Consider the following 21,554-nt stretch of genomic DNA (forward strand, 5'->3'; position numbering starts at 1 on the left):
TGAACCCCACAGCACAGATATGTGAACGTTTCGTCCTAGAATTTTCATTTACAATTTTAATACTCTTTTTAGGTGCTGGTCACCTCACCTAACCTGCAGCCTCTACAAGGAAGGGCCCTGGGGAAGAGGATAAGCTTCTCTGGTGATTGATGTCAGAACCGCGGTAAGAGCAGTACTTGGGCTTGACGGTATTCTAGGATCGAATTTCCCTTAATCAAATGAAAGGCCTTAGGAGGAGCCACAGGCAGAAAGGCAAATAACTGTGAAGGAGAATATCATATTCAATGAGGAGTTTGAAGGACCCGCATTATAAAAGGGCACCATACCTTTAGGACTTCGGAACTCGCAATGCTCCATAGAAGCTATTATTAATATGCAAAAAATACCTTCATAAATACTTGATTCAGTTCACAGTGGGGAAGCAGTTCATTTGAAAGAGGAAACGGGAGCTTGGAGTTGAAACGTGTTCGCTTGTCTCCTTTTTCTTTTTTCATTGCTCTTTTCATCTCCACATTTCGCCTTGTAGTTTTCTTCCCCCTCTACCCCCGACTTAACCCCCTCCTCCATCTCCTAGGAAGTGGTTGATGTCAGTTGCTACCTTCCTTTCTATTTATGGATCTACCTCCGAGGCCTGCTCCTTGACCAGGAGTGGAAGGGGTGCCTCAGGAGCTAGTCCCACGATTTGCCACCTGTGTATTGGAAGCAGGAGCCCTAATCCTTTCTGGTCCCTTGCACAGCGCAGACACCGCTTAGGAAACGCACAGCAGAGGTTTTACAATCCAACCAGTAGGGGGCATCCGGAGGCAGCTTCCGGAACCGGGTAAATCCATGAACTCAGTCTCGTCTGCAAAGCACCGTCTGGCTTGCTTTCTTATCCAACCGTCAGAAATTGTTTTCCAAATCTAGGTCTGTGACTTCCTAAAGCATGGTGATGCCAAAATATTACACCTTTGGGTTCCCCCCACCCCTCGCAGCTAGCACAGTGATAGAAAAAAGTGAAAATATGTTATGTGACTGAACTCCTAATATGGTCAGACCCCAATGAAAGGAGAGAGGAGGTGAGTCAGTGGGGAATTGACAGAAAGGAAGAGCAGAAACTGCTGATGCTGATAAAGATCAATTTTGTGTGATATCCTAGGCTGTTTCAGAGTGGGAAGGTGGCAGTGGAAGGAGTCCACTGGATTTGCCAGCGGCCCATCAAGGTAGGTAACAAATCTGCTGCGCAGAGATTTGTTTCTAAATCCTTTCCAGATGCTTTATAGTAAACATGAAATTAGTCATTTACATGGTGTAGGTTGAAAAAGTAGTTAAAATTGAAGTCAGTGATTAATCTAATAAAAGGCCATTAGCCTCACGAAGTAAGGGGGTGGGGGAGGCAAGGAAGATACCTCCATCTCCCCCATCCCACCCCTGTTTTCTCTGTGTGGGGGCTGGTGGGGCTCTCTAGATGTTTCCTTAAATGGCTTTCCTTTTGGGGGCTACTTCTAAAGAAAATAAAACTACTGTAGCTTGAACAAACCTACAGGTTCTGGTGGGAACAGCCTCTCTCCTTTCATAAAGGAGGCACGTGAAGTTCTCAGAGTAAGCTTGTTTGCCACAGCTTCACAGAGGAACCCAGGATTAGAATTTAAGACCCTTGGTCTGGTGTTCTCTTTCTGACTGCAAGGTTAATAATTCAGTCTAGGACTTAATTTGACGTGACTGAGCCACTCTTTTTTTGCAGGGGATGTTAGTTCTCCTGAAATATAGCTATGGAGCTGTGTGAATTTGGAGTGTGTTTAGGGTACATGAGGTATTTGCAAGGCCTTTGGAGTTGGGGAATTATCAAAATATAGCATATTATATTTTCCTTAGTCATAGACTCTCTTAAAAAAAGACAAGCTTCTAGATCCCTTATAAAAACTGTCTTCAAAGTGGGCATGTAAAAAAATATAGCAAACGGTGGTTCTGTAGTTCCTTAGTAGCAGGAAGGGATGTCTCAGCTGTGTTTTACCTCAGTGGAGGCCTGACCCAGACCTGGGGTTCTAACAGTGAGAGTTCAGGTCCTTCCACAGAACCCAGCTAGGCACACAGATGAAAACAAAACTACTTTTATTATTATTGTTTTTAATGAGTGTGAGGAAAGAGGAGAAAGCCAAGCTGTGGCAGGAAGTTGGAGATAAGGGAGAAATAGAGATCAAGCCTCCTCACTCTCCCAGGTTGTCACACAGTGGAGAGAGACCTGAGAATGCCCTGCAGCTGTGCTGCTTCTGCTTCATTTCTTTGAGAACCCTGGTGCAGCTCTAGGAATTCCCTTGAGTTATCTCTCTAAAAGAGAATTTGAACAGTTCCAGCCTCAAAGCTTCCAATGAAGAAACAAACAAAATATTTGTGAACATATGTTCTTGAATCACAAATAGATATTCCTAACCCATCCAGCCAAAGCTTTTTTCTCCTTTCTTCACGGTATCCTTGCATTTCTTTCTTGATTGGCATTTGTGGGGACAGAGTCCCAGAGAGCAGTTTCCAGGCTCTCGGCCTCATGTGGAAAGGTGCTGGTTCGGTTATTAGATGGCCATCCGCTGTAATCAGATGGCCATCAGCTGTTACTGGTTAGCCATTAGCCACTAATATAACTGCCGTGGCTAAGCTAGCAAGCACAGGTTGCAGTTAGCAAGGGGGTTGGTTGGTTGGCAGAAAAGCGGACCGCGGATTGTGGCTAACAAGTGTGATTAGCAAGCGCAGATGGCGGATTGCCGATCATGTAGATCCTACTTCCTGTGTCTCGCTGGGCCGCAAGCGAAACTGGGGTGTAGGAAGACCCCTCGATAGGGTACTGGCGGGAGTTTGCTTTTGTGTCTCGACCAGCTACCAGTGAGAATATAGTGGTATGACTCCCCAATCTATGGTTCTGTTGTTGTTCCTTTTTGGCCTGACCATATCCTACGTTCTTGTGTGGGCAGCGGGACATATTTCCACCACCTCCCCCCGCCCTATTAGAAATAAGAATTGGAGTGGAAAAAATGGGCCCATTGCTACAAAGTCTTAGTGCCTGCAGCCTCAATGGATGATACCTTTCTGTGTTCCTTGTTCCCTTTATGACTTCGCAGAAGTCAGGGAAAGGCCTATTCAGCTCATTCACCAACATGAAGAGCCAGACAAAACATTCCAAATCTATGAGTTAAGAAACCTCTGTGACTTTATAGTCCACTTGCCTCATTTTATTGAGGGAAACGAGGCCCAGAGAGGTGAACAATCTCACCCAGGGTCACACAGCAAGCCAGGGCAAGAACCCAAAAGTTCTGACTCCACATCAAATGCTTATTCAAAGTCAGTACCTGCTTCTCTGGCTTTTGGGTCAAAGGTGAGGTTTCATTAAGATTCATTCGAAGATTGGTTCCAGATTCAGTGTTTGCTATGGTAGAAATTAGAGAGAAAGAGATCAAGGTTGTCAGATCTAGGTCTCATGCATTTTTATATATACTGTATACATACATACCTAGTTCCTTTGTGTAAGATTATAAACACACATACAACTATGGCATTCATAGTTACTCAACAAATAATACCCGTAACCTCTACACGCACAGTCTAAACACCACGTTACATATAGTAGTAAGACCTTATATTCAAATATCTATTTTCTTGTTTTGGTTGCTCCCTAAAAGGAAAAAAAAATTCTTTGTGCTACTAAAATTCAAATAAAACTGAAATTAAAAAGGAAATATTGATGGAAAAAAATCTGCTGATGCTGTTGAATATAAATTTTGTATGATCATACTTCACTGAAGCAGGAAAATGCTTCTGCAACCTTCCAGATAGAGAGATCAGACTTCTCTTTTCCCTCATAATGTGTAGGGGCTACAGGAGAGATGGAAACATGACACCAAAGTGGGGCTAGCAGGGTGGGGTGGTGGTGGTGGTAGTGCCAGGGTTGGAGCCGGTGGTGGAGCAGGTGAGGACTCATGGAAATCATGGAGCTCACCATGAAGCAGGTGCTGCACAGATATTGTTGGTGTTTAATCCACACAACTCGCCTCCACGGTTACGCTGTTTATCACTGCTCTGCACAGGTGTGGAAACTGAGGCTCAGAAGGTAAAATAACCTACCCAAGGTTGTGACGGTTTGAGTAAGGATTTGAGCTCAAGACTGCCTGACTCAAATGCCAAGCTGCAAAAGGATAGGATTTATTTTATTTCTTTTTCTCCCCTAAGAAAGTAAAATTAATGTTTATTAAAGAATGTTTATTTGAGGAACAGATTTAGCCAGGCACATGGCTCCTCTGACAAGGATTTTAGTCTCTTGTGTGGGACCAGTGTCCAACAAAAAGTTCTTTCCATACTTGCTACTCATAAGTAGCTCTTTTTAGAGTCTCTGGCCATATGTGATTCTGCATCTTTGTCTCTTTGACCTGAAGCCTCTATTGATTCCTTGTGGGCTGACCTTTCCTTTTCTGTTGTTTCTCAGCTGTCCTCTTCTATCTTGTTTGAAAATAGCTTCTGCATAGATTTAAAACATTTTTTTAAAAAATTGAAAACAGCTGGGGAAACTGAGGCCCAGAGAGTGGTATTGTATGATTGGCTCAGGGCCATACCTTGACATAGCGCAAGACCAGATCTCTTAGCATCTCGTACTTTCTCCCCTTCATCACACTGCCTCCGTTAGCCTCACTTGAGCTTCTCCCATAGCTGCTAGGCCTCTGGACAAATCCAGCCCAGCAGAATTGTGTTGTGCTGAGGTTCACTTCACTGTGGCTTGAAAGGAACCATGGGTCTCTTAGAAATGAAACTTATGAATTCTAATGCACAAGGAAAGTTCTTGTAACACCAAGAGAATGAATCAGTCAGCCAGAGTTCAAGAAATGTAAACACATTTTTAGATAGGAGGCTGAAAAATCGCTTAAGACTTCTCCATCTCTTGGGTCAAGACCCTGGTAATTTACTGAGGTCCAAGCTGTCAAGTAGGAGACACAACTCAAACTGCATTCCTGGGAGATAAAGCAATGGGGGTGGTAAAAGTTCCTCTATGAACGATGTGGGAAGATCTACCCCTGTTATCAAGCCGAAGAAACTGACTAAATCATCCACCAATGCAGGCAACTGGCTGTGAATACAGGCCTGATTCTTTTTCATCATTTTGGAGCTGGTGTGTACAATCATGACTACAAACTGCACAACTTCCAGGCCCTCCTGAAACTGGGAACTCAGGGGCTTTCTGTGATGAACATTTCTGCCACTAAGGAGATAAACAGAAAACACATTCCTTCCCTGGCTGCCCACCATCAGGCCTGAGCAGATTTTCAAACGCCAGCATTAATCTAACCACAGGCTTTTAGCAAGGAGATAGCATTCCCACCAGATAATCGGGCAGTTTCAGAGATGACCCTTACTAGATGGGGTCTCATCCCAAGCCTCTTCTGCCTTCTTCAAATCATAGGATCCTTCACCAAACACTCAAAACTTGAAAAGCAGGAAAGAACATCTGATTCTTGCCTGGAATAAGGCGACTTAAATTTTTCTTCTATTTTAACCTATTAACTATGCTTAATTCCCAAGCTGTTGTTTTTCATTGTTTTAGATAAAAATGAAACAGTCATAGTTTCTCCCACTGCTTCAGAACACTTATTTCCCTTGATGTAGGGTGCTCTGGTGGGCCCCATCTTGTATCAGAGTAGAGACTGAACTCCAGCAAGTCACCTTATCAGGCAGAGTGGGCCACCTGACTCCTTCATAGATGCATGTCAGGGCTTGGGAAAGAACATCAGACCCACAGGCTCCAGAGTGGCCAAACATTCTGTGGTCACAAGGGCAGTAGCTTTTGGAGGTGCTGGTAGGAGCCTTTCTATGTTTAGAGCCTTCCCCACACATGTAAATTCTGAGGCATGAGTCCCCTTTGAACGTTAGTGTGCTGTCGTGGAACTTCCCCCACAACTTGTAGTGGCTCATCACTGAGGAGGGGGCATATCCCTTGTCAAACAGATTTCAGAAGGCACCTTTGTCTTCTCATAGCTTTGCACATGGACTTGTAGCAGAAACCAATGGGAGGAGGCCTACAAGTCAGCCTTTGTACCTTCATGGTTTTATGTTTTTGGTCAAAAATGGAAAATGCAAAGGCAAATTCCAGATTAATAAAAAAAAGTTCTTCTCAGCATAAACTAAACCATAAAAGGAAGGACAAATTCTGGTCCCTTTATATATCCCTGCTGACCTTTCCTTAAGAATGATATCTAAAAATACTTTATTTTATATGATATGACTCAAGACGCCTATGATTTATGGAGTCTTTGTTGTGTTATAATAAGTTTTGAGTCGGCTTGTTTAATGCAGGAGACCAAGACGTAAGATGGCCTTTTGGTATTGTCATTATCAAATTCTCGGGGCAAGATTTAAGACCTTGTTAATGCTACATGTTTTCTCTTTAAACCTTCCTGGATGAGGAGAAGGGTGAGATGGGCATATCAAATAGTTGCTCAAGACCTGAGAAAGTCTCCAGGCTAAAGACATACCCCAGGGAGCTCTATTAAAGGGGCCAAATAGACGGATCTAGAAGATATGAGTCAATCTAAATTTAAATATGGAAATGCCTAGTAAATGCAGGGCAATATTTTTCTTCCAATTTGGGATAACAGTTTTTTTTACTTATATCTTCTTAGACCAAGGCTAGCTCAGTCTCAAGGGTGTGGCTTTAGCTTTGGGAACACCAACTGCTCTCAAAAGCTCATAAATTATTTTTTATGGAGCGGTCCAATGGTATATGGCAGTTTACCAAGCCCCAAATGGAAGGCAAGCTAGATGATGGATTTTAAATTTAACTTGTGTAGCAACAACAACAAAAAATCAGCTACATGAGGATACATCATAAGATTAATAAGGATACCTGTGGTGGATGGCTTGTATGAAAGAAAGGAATTCAAAACAAGAGGCTGCATGTAAAGTGGCCAGCCCATTCATGTGGTGGTCTTAATTCTGCAGACAATATTGTTCTTGGTCTCTGGCTTTCAAACAAGTATAGACATCTGGTCTCCTAGCCTCTAGTCTTACCCAGTTCAATCCATTCTCTACATAGCTGCGAGAATCATTTCTGTAAAATAAAAATCTGTTTATGTCAATTCCTGAATAAACAGGATCTCACAGCCTTTGGGATAAATTCCTTAGTTGTTACCTACAGCCCTTCATGGTATAACTCCTGTTTACCCTACCAGCTGCATTTCTTAAACACTCCCTCCCCTGCATTGGCCCTGGGGTTCAGACATTATAAGCTGCTTACATTTCTCCCATGCTGCCATTTTCTCTCATCTTCACATGGTCTCTTTCCCTGGAATATCCTTTCCTCTTTTCCAATTGGCTAGTTCCTACATATATCCTTAGAAACTCAGCTTAAGTGTCCTCTTCTTTCAAAAACCTTCTTAATCTCCAGATAAGTCAGCCTATGCTCATTCATAGCTCTAAGCACACTCTACTATTATGGAAGACTTTAAGTCATGGACTTTGTCTCGCAACTGTATTCTTGTGTCTAGCACAGTATTTGGCATTAGTAGATGGTCAATTAGTATTTGTTGAATGGATGAATGAATGAATGAATGAATAAGCGATCTTTATGTGTTCTGTAAAACAGATTCACTAATTCTTTCTACTGGACATATTCTGATGCTGGTGTCTTCGTTAATTTTCAAATGAGGAATTTTAGAGAATGAAGACAACAGGAAATGAAAATCTTTAGACCACAGGCAGATGTGTGAAAGAAGCAAGAGAGAAAGTAGGAGGAAAAAACATCCTTAAGGAAAACCTCATGCTTTTTTATGGTCTTTTTGATGAGAAGGTAATACAAATGTCTAAAGGGTGATGAAATAGAAAACAGTATTTATGGATTACCAGTTAATGAAAGTTGTAATTTTTTGATCACTCTGATGGAACAAAAGTTAATGGTCTAAACTTTTTTTATAAGTTGAGAAATATAACTCTCTCTTTCTCTCTCTCTCTCTCTCTCTCTCTCTCTCTCTCTCGCTCACACACACACACACACACACACACACACACACACACATCTTGAAAACCATACCAGCCTTAAAATACATTGTAAGTACTGCTTCACTGCTTGAGCAAGGCCCTGATCCCTCACACATACCATACATTAAGTGAGCAGCAGCTCTTGGCTACTTTGGGAGGAAGACGTCTTGAGAATTTCAAGAATCCTTAGATTTGTGAATACCCCTAGTGTGTATCATATACCCAATAAAACGAAAGTAGAAATGAAAAAAGAGGGGGAGTTCTTTAGACTCTTGATGAGTCTATAAATGAGTCTATAAATAAAGGATAAGAGTACTTTATACAACTATTTTTTGGCAGAGAATCATCGAATTGTTAGACCACTTTCTCTTACTTCCGTCACCAGTCCCAGCAGTTGGCCTTCTTTCAAGGGGCATTAAAAAAAAATACAGACACACACACACAGTGCCAAAAATATGTATACACATTTTAAGAAAGGAAAAAATTGTATTAAAATTGTGATACTCAATATATACCAATAACAAAAGATGAATACAAGTCATGTGTATATATTTTTTTGGCATCCCTGATATATGTATATGACTATATACATATATACATATCGTTATATGTGTATGCGTAAATCAATGTTCTTCTTTTTAAAAAATAGCTTCACAAGAGCTACTGCAGATGTTACAATGAATATAGACCACAACACTGAGACAGATGCTTGGTGGTAGGGTAGGTGCACTGACTGGCTTAGTGGTAGTATTCTGTCTCCCTGTCTCATGATGTCTCTTATTTGACTTCACGCCTTTGTAAAATGACAAATTGTATGTGTCTCCAACTCCTGACGTCATTTGCAAATAATTGAAACTGATCTTAAAGTCCACAAATACCCAAAGTCCACCATATGTATGTTTTTTTAGAATCCTATTATTTTTATCTGAAAATGTTCATTAAAACCAAATGACTAAAAAGAAAACAAAAAGTCGTGAAAGTTCTGTAAGTGATTTCAATGAATAGGTCTTTTAAATTGTTCTTTGAACTCAATTCCAGGGGGTATAAAGTATTTTCAGAGTAATGTTGTATCCATTTTCTTAAAAACAAATGGGGAGTGTTAAACACAAAGATGTCAGAGTTGTTCATTAGGGTCGCTGAGCAAATCAAGGAAACAAGTTGCCTATATTCTAAGCTCTGAAAGAGGTCCTCTGTGCTTCTAAGAGCAGTCACATTGGAATGCATTTATTTTCCTGCAAAGACTATGCCCTGCATGGTAGTGAGACTCCCAAGTCAACGTTAAAAAAGCTTGTTTAACCTACATTGTAGCTGAAATCTTTCATTCATCAAATACATGTGAAACACCTACAGCCGGTGTGTGCCAGCCGCATTCTACCAGGTACTGGTGGTACTAATGGGTCCCTGCCCTTAAAAAACTTGCAGTCTAGTGGAGAGAAAATTCTAGTAAGAGAATTCTGTGAGAGGGGTGCTGTGATGGGTAGGCCCCGGGGGCAGTGTGAGCATGTGGAAGAGGCCTGTCACCAAGTCGGTGGAGAGGATTGGGTAGGGGGCACAGAAAGACTGCCTGGAGGGAGGTGGACTGGAGAACTAAATTGGGAACTGAAGGGTTAGGAGTTAACCAGAAAAAAGGGTAAAAGTTGGGGGATAACAGAAAGTAGAATGGTGGTTGGCAGGGGCTGGGGTAGAGGGGAGGATGCAGAGGTGTTATTTCATTGGTATAGAGTTTCAGTTTTGCAAGATAAAAAGAGTTCTGGAGATTGGTTGCACAACAAGATGAATTTATTTAACACTACTGCGCTGGATCCTTAAAAATGGTTAAGATGGCAAATTTCATGTTATGTGTATTTTACCACAATTTAAAAAAATGTCAGTGGGTTAGGAGGAGATCAGGAATTTGTGCTCCAGGCAGAGGGAACAGTATTTTCAAAAGCGTGGAAATAAGAAAGAGATTTGCATTAGCCTAAGGTCTTTTAGTTATTAAGAGTAGAGAAGAGAAGGAATAAAAGTTTTCTTTCCCTTTCCTGGGTATAAAGCTTGTTATGGGGCAATTCTGAAATAGTCCAAGTTTGTCTCTGGACCAGTTTGTCTACCATTTCTCTTTCTATACTTTTCTTCTTCTTCTGCCTCCTTCCCCATATAGCTAATATTCTCTGTTCATCCAAGCCCTCCGGGTACCCCACCAGTCAGGCATGTTTCAACCCTTAAAACTCTACTTACCCCAAAGTTACCCACCTCTGTTTTTACCCTTATCAGAATTTGTAATGCCTCAGAACAGCTGTTCTCATCTAGGTTGCCAGAAGACAGGCATCTGATTAAATAAATTTTTACTAAAGTGTGAGTGACTAATAGTTTCTGAATATCAGTATTTTAAGAAAATACTTCTGAATCCAAAGGGAATCTATTATTATTGAGATTTAAATAGTAGAATAGTAGAAGTGAAATTATACCATTTTTGGCCATATTCGGAAGAATATTTTTGGTCTGGGGAGATATCCCTGTAAATAGCCCCGTCTTGCTTGGAAATCTATCTCAAGAGTTTGGTTCTCCCAAACGATTTCTTCGTTTTTTTCAGCTTCTCCCTTTCCCCCATATCTCTAAAAGTTGCAAGTAATTTTCAGTGTTACCCACAAAAGGGTGTCTGGTGCTGGTTAAGAGGAACTGGAAGGAGAAAAGAACAACAGAAGCTATTTGTTTGTGTGGGTCATTTTTAAGTCAGGAACTTCCTAAACTCTCACATATTGTCAGATAGAAACGTGCCTATCTGATTGGCATCACCACTAACCAGGCATAGTGGTAAAAATGCAGGTTCCTGTGGTTCAAAGCCCAGCTTCAACGCTTAGCTGTGTGACCTTGGGCAAGTCACTTAACCCCTCTGAGCCACATTGTCCTAGATGAAAACTGAAGATAATAGAATTCATCTTATATGATTGCTGTGAGGATGAAGTAAAATAACGAATCTAAAGCACTCAGCACAATGTTTGGCATAGCAAGGATAGATAACAATGGTAGCTATCATCGTCATCATCATCCTTTATTGGAGGGCTCCTATTTAAGAGCTGCTTTGGCTCAGTTCCAACCAATGAGTGCAAATGAGCAGAACTGACACTGAAACTTCCCACCGTGATCAACATGTCCACCCCAGGAGAATGGCAGGAAATGTAATGCAGAATGCCAGGCTTCCAAGTATGTCTCTGCTTACAGATTTTGAGATTGGTAAGCATATGATTGTGCCTTTTTTCCCTTCTAGTTTTGCAGTCTCTGGCAAAAACAATTCCCTCCCCCCAGCTCTGGCTCCAGCCCTCGATCTGTGGCCTTGCTTCCTGTTACTTTAGCAGGTCCCTCACGCAGGATTCATTGCTGCCTGCCCCAAAATAAGCAGCAAGAAAGACCACACACATTTTCCTATTAATCAAATACTATTTTTAGGAGAGAGAGAAAGTCCCTACATAATCATCTTTTCCCCCTGGTCTGAAGCAGAAGCAGCAATAGCTATGGGTGGAGGATGAACAAAAAGTCATTCTATACTCCTAGTTTTTGCTTATTTCTCCATGGGGGAAATGAAATATAAAAGGAGGCTTGGAAGCAGCAGAACTGACCTCAGTCTTCCGTTGAAAATACAAGGCTGAGAATCTTTTCCTCTCCGAGAGCCTGTGGCTGTGCAGGCTGAGCTGTACACAACTCTAGGAGTCAATGTCTACCTCACTATAACGTGAATTGTGCAATGTATGACGTGTGGAACCCACAGGACGTCCCTGCACATTCTCCTTTCTGGGGCCAGCTTAAGCATAAGCACTTGGTTCAACTCGACTTCTTTTCTCTCCTAATATTTGCACTGAGACCACAGCACACAGGGCTGCCCCCTGTGTGGACACTACATTTCTCAGGCTCTCCAAGAAGTGAACCCTCTTTCCTACTTCTTGCTATATGAGTATTTGGGGAGAACTTGTGTTTCTGGAAGTCTAGGTATGAAATAATATGTACATGAGTCAGAGGACATAGAAGAGTAGAGGTGACTTTTGGAGGAAAAGCTAAACTTTTAGGAAACATTGAGCGCTAGACCCCTTCTTTTCATGGCTGATATTTGAATTGACAGATTTGTAGGTTGAAAAACAATAAGGGTTTTTACATGAGAATATGAAAATAAGTATTGAAGAAAATAGTACTTTTGTTTAAGATGTTTAAGGGCGGAGCCCTGCGGGGACCATGATGCTAAACTATGAGAGGGAAACTTTTGACAGAGCAAGAGCATGAAACAGTTAGTGTTTGACATATGCTGTGAAGAGATGCCCAGATTTGAACAGCAGATGTGCTGTGGGGCACAGTGCATGCAATGACGGGATGACAGGCACGCGTGAGGAGCCCCAACCTCCAGATGTAGTGCAAATACAAAGGTTGGACCAGGGGAGACACGAGGGATTCTAGCTCATCTGATTCCAGGCAAAAAGACAGACAGGCTTTTCCACAAATGACATTTTTTGTGATCTCTTAGTCACTGTGGGTGAGAATTATTCTCCTAGCTGTCCTTGTCAGTCAAAATGAACACTAGTTAAAACAATGCTCTTTTAATGGCTGAAGAGAAATAGGATGACAGACCAGAGAAAGATAGTTAAGGGAGATATAATAAATTGTAAAGAGGTCAGAGTGGATCTGAAATGAAGAAATGTTTTTTAATGGGAAATGTGGGGTGTGTGTGTGTGTGAGAGAGAGAGAGAGAGAGAGGAGATGAGATGAGATGAGATATCAAGGAGATAGCAGAAGGAAGGAAAAAGTCAGAGGGAATCATAGAAAACTCAGACTAGAAAAGATTTCTAAATCCTCTACCCACTCAAACACATTTCCAAATACATGTATGTATATATGTATTTATGCTTCATTGTCTCATTACTGATAATAACTATATTGGAGAGGTTGCCAAAAATGAACGTGTGGGTTTATTGATTTGCCAAAGTGTGGTGGGGCTTGGAGAAGCCTGCTCCTTGGTGCTTTTCCACCTCGGTGGGCATACATGCAGCCCCACGCATGCACATAACTTAGGCTGCGGGGCAACGTGGGATTCTGAGAACCAACACTGGAGAGAGGAAAAAGCCATAATTAGTGTTAATTGTTGACCCTCCAGTTCAGAAATAGATGCTCTGGAGAATGGGAAATGAGAACAAACATTAATTATTGAGTAAGGGACCTTGGAGACAGACACTCTGGATTAAAAGGAGAGAGATAAATTGCATAATGAATGTTAATTTTCCCTCAAAGAATTGAGTGCTCGGTGGTTGGAAGGGAAAAAGAAGCTAAAACAATCATGAAAGAGAAACCTCAATGTGTGTCGGGGTGAGAGGGTGCAGGGGGGTTATACAAACACTTTCCATCACTGCTTACCGCCTTTTGCCCTCTGCCTCACTCAGAGCTCCCAAGAAATTTGCTATCAGGGTTTTCCTTAGAACTCTTAGGAAGCTCCACCACTTCCCAGAGAGCATGTAAGCCAGAAAACAGCCACATTGCATTACTGACAAACTTAGTGGTGCATGACACTGGAACTTATTTTTCATGTGTGCTGGTGGGAGTTTGATTTAAACGAGGGAGATGGCTGGAGCGCAGTGCCAGGCAGGAGAGGGTTGTGCCCTGTGGGGGTGACTCAGGCTCCGGGGCCTTAATTGTTGTTTTATCTTAATTAAAATACAGGACATACACACATACTCCCTCTCCCCAAAGTAATCCTCTTAACTGAAAGTAAAAACAGGAGAAGGTAATTTGAGTAGAAAATTAGAGATAAATACTGTAGCCAACTTTGTAAAGAGGCTCTACAAACTTGTCACTGGCTGTCCCGATTCAGAGCGCTGGTTGACATCCCCATATCTAGTGGGTTGCCCTGGGATCTTTCCTTTGCAACATCTCCTGTATTTACCCACTGCCTCATCAGCTATTGTCTAGATGATTCTGCAGTGGCCTGAGCACTCAGCCTTTTCTCTTGCCTGTTTTTTCATGCTGGCACACACATTGGGTTGTATGCTAACCCTCCTCAAACATCTGTGATTCCTTGTTGCCTAAAAAGCAGCATTTCAGCGCCATCCTGGCACAGGAGGCCTTCTCTGGTCTGGCCCTGGCCTGCCTTTCAGCCCCATCTCCCCCCTCCCTGCCTTTCCCACCTCCCCTCACGAAGCCCCTCCCAGTCCGTTCCCCCAGTCTCCTCATCATCCCCTGTATACCCTGCTTTCCTACCTCTGTGCCTTTGTTCATGCTGCTCCCTCAGCTGGTTATGTCTTTCTCTGTCCTCTGTTTGCCCACTTGTACTGTTTCTCAGAGGTCAGTGCAAATGGGGAATTCTCTGCAAAAACCCTTCCTCATCCCCTAGGTTAGAATTAATTGCTCTTTCCTTGAATACCCCTACCGTGTATAGTTTAGGCCTCTATTATAGCACTCATTTCATACCACCTTGTGGTAGAGTTAGTTGCTTGTGAATTTCTTCCCACAGGGCCCCGTGTCGAGCCTTGGGGAGTGTGGTAATGAGAGCACAGCCCGGCCTGGGCCTGAATCCTGGGACTGAATGCTTACCAGGTATTACCAATGGTGCAATGGAGTTAACCTCCGTGTGTTTCAATTTCCTCACCTATGATATGCGAAAATACTCACTTCATAGGATTATTGGGGTGATGGAAAGAAATAACATATTTGAGAAATAACTCTCAGTTTTAACACCCTTCCTCCTCCCTTGCACATGGTGGGTGTTCAGTACCTTTTATCAAAGGAGTCAAACACATACATCTTCCCTCTTTTAGGTCCATGATATTTTATGTCAGAATTTTACTTAATACTTTACAAGACATACTGCAAGTATGATCTGGTTTGATTCTCACAAAGCACTGTGAACTAGGCTGGCAGATACAATTATAGCTGCATTGTATGAGTTAAGGAAAGTGGTAAGCTGCTGTAACAAAGAGACTCCAAAAGATCAAGATTTATTTCTCTTTCACCTACTACAGAGGGAGTCCAGAGGGAGGTGGGCAGACCAGGGAGTCTCTGCTCCCTGGCACTATCCGAGCACCGTGGTTCTTTGTATCTTGTAGCTTCATCATCCCATAGAGTATGCCCTCTTCCAACTGGTTGAAACTATTTCACCACCACAACCAAGACCAAGGGGAAAGATTAACACTAGATGCCTACATTCCCTCTGATTCAGAACTCATGTTTGGAAAATGAAAATAAACACAGTCATGAATTATTGAATGTCTGAGATGATCCTGCTCCAGGATTTAGACAACAGAAGTGCCCTTCTGAGAGACGCTCCTTGGGAAATGGGTTTCTATTTTGTAATAGAGCATTACAGCTGGAAGGAACCTTAGAAATCATCAGTTTAGCATTTTCCAAAGTGTGTTCCCAAAACTTGATTGTTTTTGCTAAAAACAATCAAGTATTCAGTGGTCAAATAAGTCTGGGAAGCTTTGCATATCCTCATCTTGAAGGTCCATAATTCATATTAGCGTCTTAGAGGCTCTGAAGTCCTCCAGTAAGGAATCTGCTAGACTTCATTCAGCCCACTGGTTTTCCAACCTTATTTGGCCTCAGCACCTCTCTTTTTAAGTGTAATTCTTGTTAACTTTACGAGGAATTGGAATTCTACTGGACATATGCTGGGAAGATTGACTCAATCCCAACTCCTCTTTTGCCACACGAGGAAGCTGAGTTCCAGAGCAGTGAAATTGTTTGCCCACGAGCACAAAAATCGTGGTGGGAGAGCCAAGACTTGGAACATGTAGTCCAGAATTCTTTCTTCTTCCTCATGCTGCCTCATCTAAAGGACTTCTCTTTTAAATCTCCAGGTATCTTCACTGAGGCAAGAGCTGCTAATTGAAAGACTACTCGAGGGAAATCATACTTTGTCAAATATCCCACCAGCACGGAAAGAACCTGTTACCCATGGTCCCCACAACCAACCTTATCACAAATGACAAACGGGGAGAACAAAGAGAAAGTCAACCACTTAACATATGTTTGCCCCCAAATAATCAGTGTTTTGAGACCAGCTGGGATATTCTTGGACCCTGTATCTTTCTGTTTACCAAATTGCAGACCATCAGGAAATGACACCAAGTGCATTATCTATTACTGAAAACAAATTACCCCCAAATCTAGTGACTTAAAACAATAAACCTTTATTATACCTCACACCGTTTCTGGGGGAAACTGGTAGTGGATTAGGTGTGTGATTCTGGTACAGAGTCTCTCATGAGGCTGCACTCACTAAGTCAGCCAGGGATGCAGTCATCTGAAGGTTTTACTAGGGCTGGAGCATCTCCTGTTCAGGTAGCTCATTCACAAGCCTAGAGAGTTTATTCTGGCAGTTGGTAGGGGCGTCCGTTCCTTGCCATGTGGACCTCCCCATTAGACTGCTTGAGGGGCCTCATGACAGCCTGGTGGTTGGCTTTCCTCAGAGTGAGTCATCCAAGAGAGAAAGCAAGGAGGAAGTGCCTTTCATGATCCGGTCTCAGAATTCCCTCACTATCACATCTGTTATGTTCTGTGTTTACTAGAAGGGAGCCACTATGTCCAGCTCACACTGAAGAGGAGAATTAGGCTTTCCCTTTTGAAGGAACACGTGTCAGAGACTGTGCAGACATATTTTAAAACCACCACACCAACAAGAGTTGCAAGACAGACGGATGTTAATTACATTATCAAAATAAGACACATTTAGGGGGAGAAAATCCATTTAGCACGAGAACTAGTGCTAACTGGAAACTCTGAAAGAGATCAAGAATTTAAATTTGCATGAGACCCAAAAAAGTCCTAAATCATTGGCAGAGACATTCTTGAACTTCTTATAGTAAAAAAACTTCTGAATAAAAGAACTCCTGAAAGAAAACTTCTGTAGCTGCCACTGCAAATTAGACTAGATAAAGGATTTGAATCAAGGATAAGCAATGTAGAAAGCATATCAAATGTTTTGACTTGTATCCTTCCAAGTTAACTTTTCCTTTCTTAAGCCTTTGAATTTTTAAGTGTTGCAATATCCTAACATGACCAAGAGTGTCAAATTCCAGCTCTAGTCTTCACATCTTTTTTCTCTTTTTCTGAAGTTTTATATTCATTTCTCTATGCTGTCTGAACAGCAAGATATAATGATCTAATTGCCTAAGAATTTATTTCCAAATAGATGTTGACAAAGTCTGAAAGTCTCAGAAAGATCAGACAGATCGTATTCCCTCCTATACTTAAGTGTTTTTTAAGTTAAAACAAACAAACAAACAAAAAAACCAACTATGATCCCAAAAGAACTTTCCTTATTGGCACCTGGTGTATTCAGTCAATCAACAAGCGTTTCTTGAACATATGATAAAAATAAAAGGTTCTCTAGGACTCATATAATATATTTGGGAGCTAAACAGAAAACAGATGCAGATAAATACAATAATCACAAAAGTGGGAGTGAGAGGAATGAGCTGAGACTACATCTAGGCAGTTCTATGAAATGAGGTGGATTTATTAAGGAAAATGTCCCAGAAACGATAAGCCTTCCCCTGGAACTTAAACTTATTGTAAATATTTAGGGGAACTTGGGCAAAGGCTGAGAGATAAGAGAAGGAAGACAGGGCCATCAAAGAGGATGAGAAAAGGGTGAGTTTGAAAATAGTGGGAGATCAGACTGGAAGGGCAGGGTGGGATGGTGACCAAGGTGGATTTGAACAAACTGAGCTGCAAAGAGTTTGAAGTGGTTGGAGCAAATCCTTTGCAAGAGTCAAAAAATGTGTTTCGGTATACTGCTTCTCAAAACAAAACAACAAACATTTCCCATTAATAGAGACTTTGAGAAAGCTGCATCTGTTCTGTGGACCCTTGTAGGGAGATGTGGGTTTCAGGGCCTGTCTCACCTTCCAGGGCACCATCCAATAACCATCAAGACTGAAGGTCTACCCACTGTACATGCTGGAAAGGCTAGAGAGGCCAGTGACGGACTGACTCATTCATTCATTCATTCATTCATTCATTCATTCAACAAGCTCACAGTGAATACCTTTAGGTTTGAGAAACAAGTAGGATTAAATATATTGTTCATGGAACTGGGACAAGATGGCAGACAATCTCCATTTATTCAGCATAAGTTTCATCTCTCTCTCTCTCTCTCTGTTTTGTGTAGAAATGATTGAAAGATTTTCAGTGAACATTTATCGTGATCCTGCTCTGTGTGTGTCAGGCACTATTGCTAGGGCCTGGGTATAGTGAAATGACCGAAACCTCAAATCGACAATGTGGCAACAAACTTAAATATGTAACTTAAATATTTTCTGTTATGCTTTTGGCTTTCATTTTGCCCAAAGGAGAGCTACTTCTCCTGGAACAGAGTGGACAAATGTGCAGCAGGTGAACAGAATCGTATTTGCTTTCCAGCTGCTGTACCAGCTGTGTCACACTGACAGTGGCTTCCACCTGTCTAACTCCTGCTTCTGCCTATTCAGAACCAAGTTATTTTTATACTGGTATCATGGTACAACCCAAGTGGTGATGGAAGTTCTTTAACACTGAATTTGGAACCAAATATAGTCTAGTTTCTGGAAGCCCACATACTGGGTGACTAGTTCAACAGCAACAGACACCAACATGAAAAATGCAGCAGTAATTAAGGAACTTCTCAGCTGCTGGTGGGAGAGGAACCGATCCCCTCATTTCAGATGGGATGAGAAACCTTGGACACGGAGGGACTGACCCAAAGTCACTGACAACGTAGTGGACAAGCTAGAGCTACTCAAATCTCTTGGCTCCAAATCCCTGCTCAGCCAGTCATGATGTAACCCACCAAATGAGCATAGATTTTAATCTCCCTCAGCAAGAGGCCTGCTGGCTGTACGACTCAGACATATACATCCTGATGGTTCCTGGGTGGTTCACACTCATCACCTTCTGATTTCATTCCTTTTTTTTTTTTTTCCTTTTGCAAAATGGCTGCTGCCCGGAGCCAGCATCTCTTTTCCAAAAAGTTAATGTGCCAGATGGGATTTTGGAAACGGCCTTGAGATCTGTCAGGAGCTAGATGATTCACAGCCATGAACCAACGCACATAACAAGGGTACCTGATTGGATTACCAATTAGCCACCTCCACCTCTGGAGTTGCTTGGAAAGGAGAGAAAGGGCGGTATTTAGTTTGGGCAAATACCAAAAGGGCTTTATCATTCTCATCGAGGCATCAACACGGCACATTAGACCTCCTCTAAGCCATTCCACGGGAACTTCTCTCCAGATGCTCCAGCAAGAGTAAACTTGTTATGCAAACATTGGGTTATTATGTCTGAGCTACAGAAGCACCTTTGTGTCAGCGAGAAGGGAGAAACTGGCTGACTGGCATGTGTTTTTAATGACGCCTCTGCTGCTGGAAAGTTTTCACAGGTACAGGTAAAATCTTCCCCTGTGAAAATGAGGCCGACCTGGGATATGTCATCTTACCTTCATCCGACAGAAGCTTCTTGGTTTGGGTAGGTGCTGGGAGGTATAGGCAGACGTTTTCTCCATCTGGACCCAGCAAGAAGTGTCCCAGTGTGGGGTCTCTGGACTCTTCTTGAAAACAAGCACAAGCGTGGGCAATGTTAGCACCAGTGCAGGGAGGGAGGCTGAACCTGGACTGAGCTCCCTGACTTCCAGGTGGGGAATTGCTGGTGTGCTCAGGGGTTTGCTGGACCAGAGGGTCAGTCCTACCCCTGGGATTCGCCAGAGCAGAGCCATTGTTTAGGAGGTTAAGGTGGTATGACCAGAGTGGAGCTGCCACTAGCTTATACCATGATTTTGTGAGAGTCTGGAAGAGGTGACCCGTCTGGGTTTAAACAGCCCCACAGGGGCCAGGCTAGGCTAGAGAGGGGCACCTTGTATAAAGGAAAGGGAGCCCCTTCCTCTAGGTGAGGGTAGCCCTGGGTGATTCTAGCCTCTGCTTTTCTTCTCCTTTGTGCAGTGCTATGCATGTATAGCCATGCCCTCTGGACCAAATGCTGGGACTGTTGAGTGACTCCAGGGGGCTCAGGCCAAGAAGGAAAAGGAAGCTATATTTCCCTCAGTTGCTTAGAACAATTGAAGGTGTTCGTTTAACTTTATCTTTCCCATCTCCAAGGCAAAAGGATTCGGGATAGAGTTGGTCACCAGCGAAGTACATGTTTATAAGTACACACACACACACACACACACACACACACAGATGCATGACATGCACACATGGACACACGAACTCATATTTACCCAGAGTTGTGCACACACATACATGTATGTATGCACACCCATAAGGCAAGCATGCACAGACGTGCACCGCCACACACAGGCAGGTGTCCGTGCACGTACACACACATACCAGACGTGAACAGGGACACACACATCAATACATGTGCCTTGTTTGCAGATAGGCGTGCATACCTGCAGTCACACACATGCATACACAGTGTGCATGTGTGCACGCCAGCACAGACATATATTCACATCGGCATACAAGCGCACACATACCCTTACACACACGTGTCCTTATACACACACCTTCACTTACACACACCCAACCTACACACTTGAGGTTTCAGGCTGCACTCTTGTCATAGTCATGGCCCTGGCCTTCATTCTAATCAGATTTTCCCTTTATAAGGATGGCTGAGTAAGAGAGAGAGTGTGTGTGTGCACGCGTGCGGTGTGATTTGTCCTGGACTATACAACCTCCTAGGAATGCCCTTGGTGCTGTCATGCAGTAACTAAAGTTTGGTTCATTTGTATCAAAATGAAGAGAGCATTATTACCATGCAAGGATAAAAGGGAAGGGTTTGTCAAAGAAAGGTTCTGTCTCTGGAGTGATTTATAGGGAACAACGAGAGAGAGAGAGAGAGAGAGAGAGAGAGAGAGAGAGAGAGAGAGAGAGAGAGAGAGAGAGAGAGAGAGAGAGAATTAGTGGGAAGGAGGGAAGAGGTTTAATTTTGACCATTTCAGCCTTAAACAGAAAAGCTGCCAACACAATGGAGTTACGTGTTTAATTGTGGATCTATGTATTTAACTTATGCTTGCAAGTCTTCAAGTATACATGTTTGGAAGGGGCCTGCAGGTGGGGGGGGACTGATTTAAATAGTGAGGCATCCGTCTGTGAGTGAGCATGAGATGAAAATGAAAGATGTAATACCTGTTGTCTTCTCAGTGGCCCTCAGTTCCCACGAGCCTCTCAGAGTGTTTCTTGCAGCCCTGAGTGTGATTCTGCTGTTAACAGATACTTTTTTCACGTTGTCTGGCTCCCAAACACACACCATCTCCTTCATCTGGTGCTCAACTGGAGAAAGCAGCCCAAGACTCCAAAGAGGGAAGAATAGCTGGCTGGGCTGCAGTTTCTGGTCTGTCTCCAGCATAGCAACCCCCATGGGATTTTCAGGGGCAATTTGGACTCTAAGTAATTTTAGCTTTATGAGCTGCTTTTAAATCAAAGTCCCCATGGAAGCTGTTACTATACTGTCTTTGCATTATTGCTCTTGTATAAGCATCTTACACTCCTCCTAGACTGTCAGCTTTTTAGGATAAGAAGGGGCTAAGTGAGGCTAAATTATAGAGGGTGTGACCTTGCTCTACCCTGAAGTAG

At 42.6% G+C, this 21,554-nt stretch overlaps 1 protein-coding gene across 4 annotated transcripts in view; it reads right to left on the bottom strand.

Annotated features, from left to right (window-relative positions):
- KIAA2012 (KIAA2012 ortholog) overlaps window positions 1-21,554 on the bottom strand; it is a 93,814-nt gene that overhangs the window by 40,207 nt on the left and 32,053 nt on the right. For all 4 annotated transcript variants that reach the window (XM_033111370.1, XM_033111369.1, XM_033111368.1 and 1 more), the window contains 2 exons: window positions 19,415-19,525; window positions 3,318-3,394 (listed from right to left, as the gene is read on the bottom strand). In XM_033111370.1, the coding sequence (XP_032967261.1) occupies window positions 3,318-3,394; window positions 19,415-19,525 (188 nt within the window). The remainder of the gene's footprint in view (window positions 1-3,317; window positions 3,395-19,414; window positions 19,526-21,554) is intronic.

This window comes from Rhinolophus ferrumequinum, chromosome 8 (assembly GCF_004115265.2).
Source record: "Rhinolophus ferrumequinum isolate MPI-CBG mRhiFer1 chromosome 8, mRhiFer1_v1.p, whole genome shotgun sequence".
Lineage (NCBI taxonomy): Eukaryota > Metazoa > Chordata > Mammalia > Chiroptera > Rhinolophidae > Rhinolophus > Rhinolophus ferrumequinum.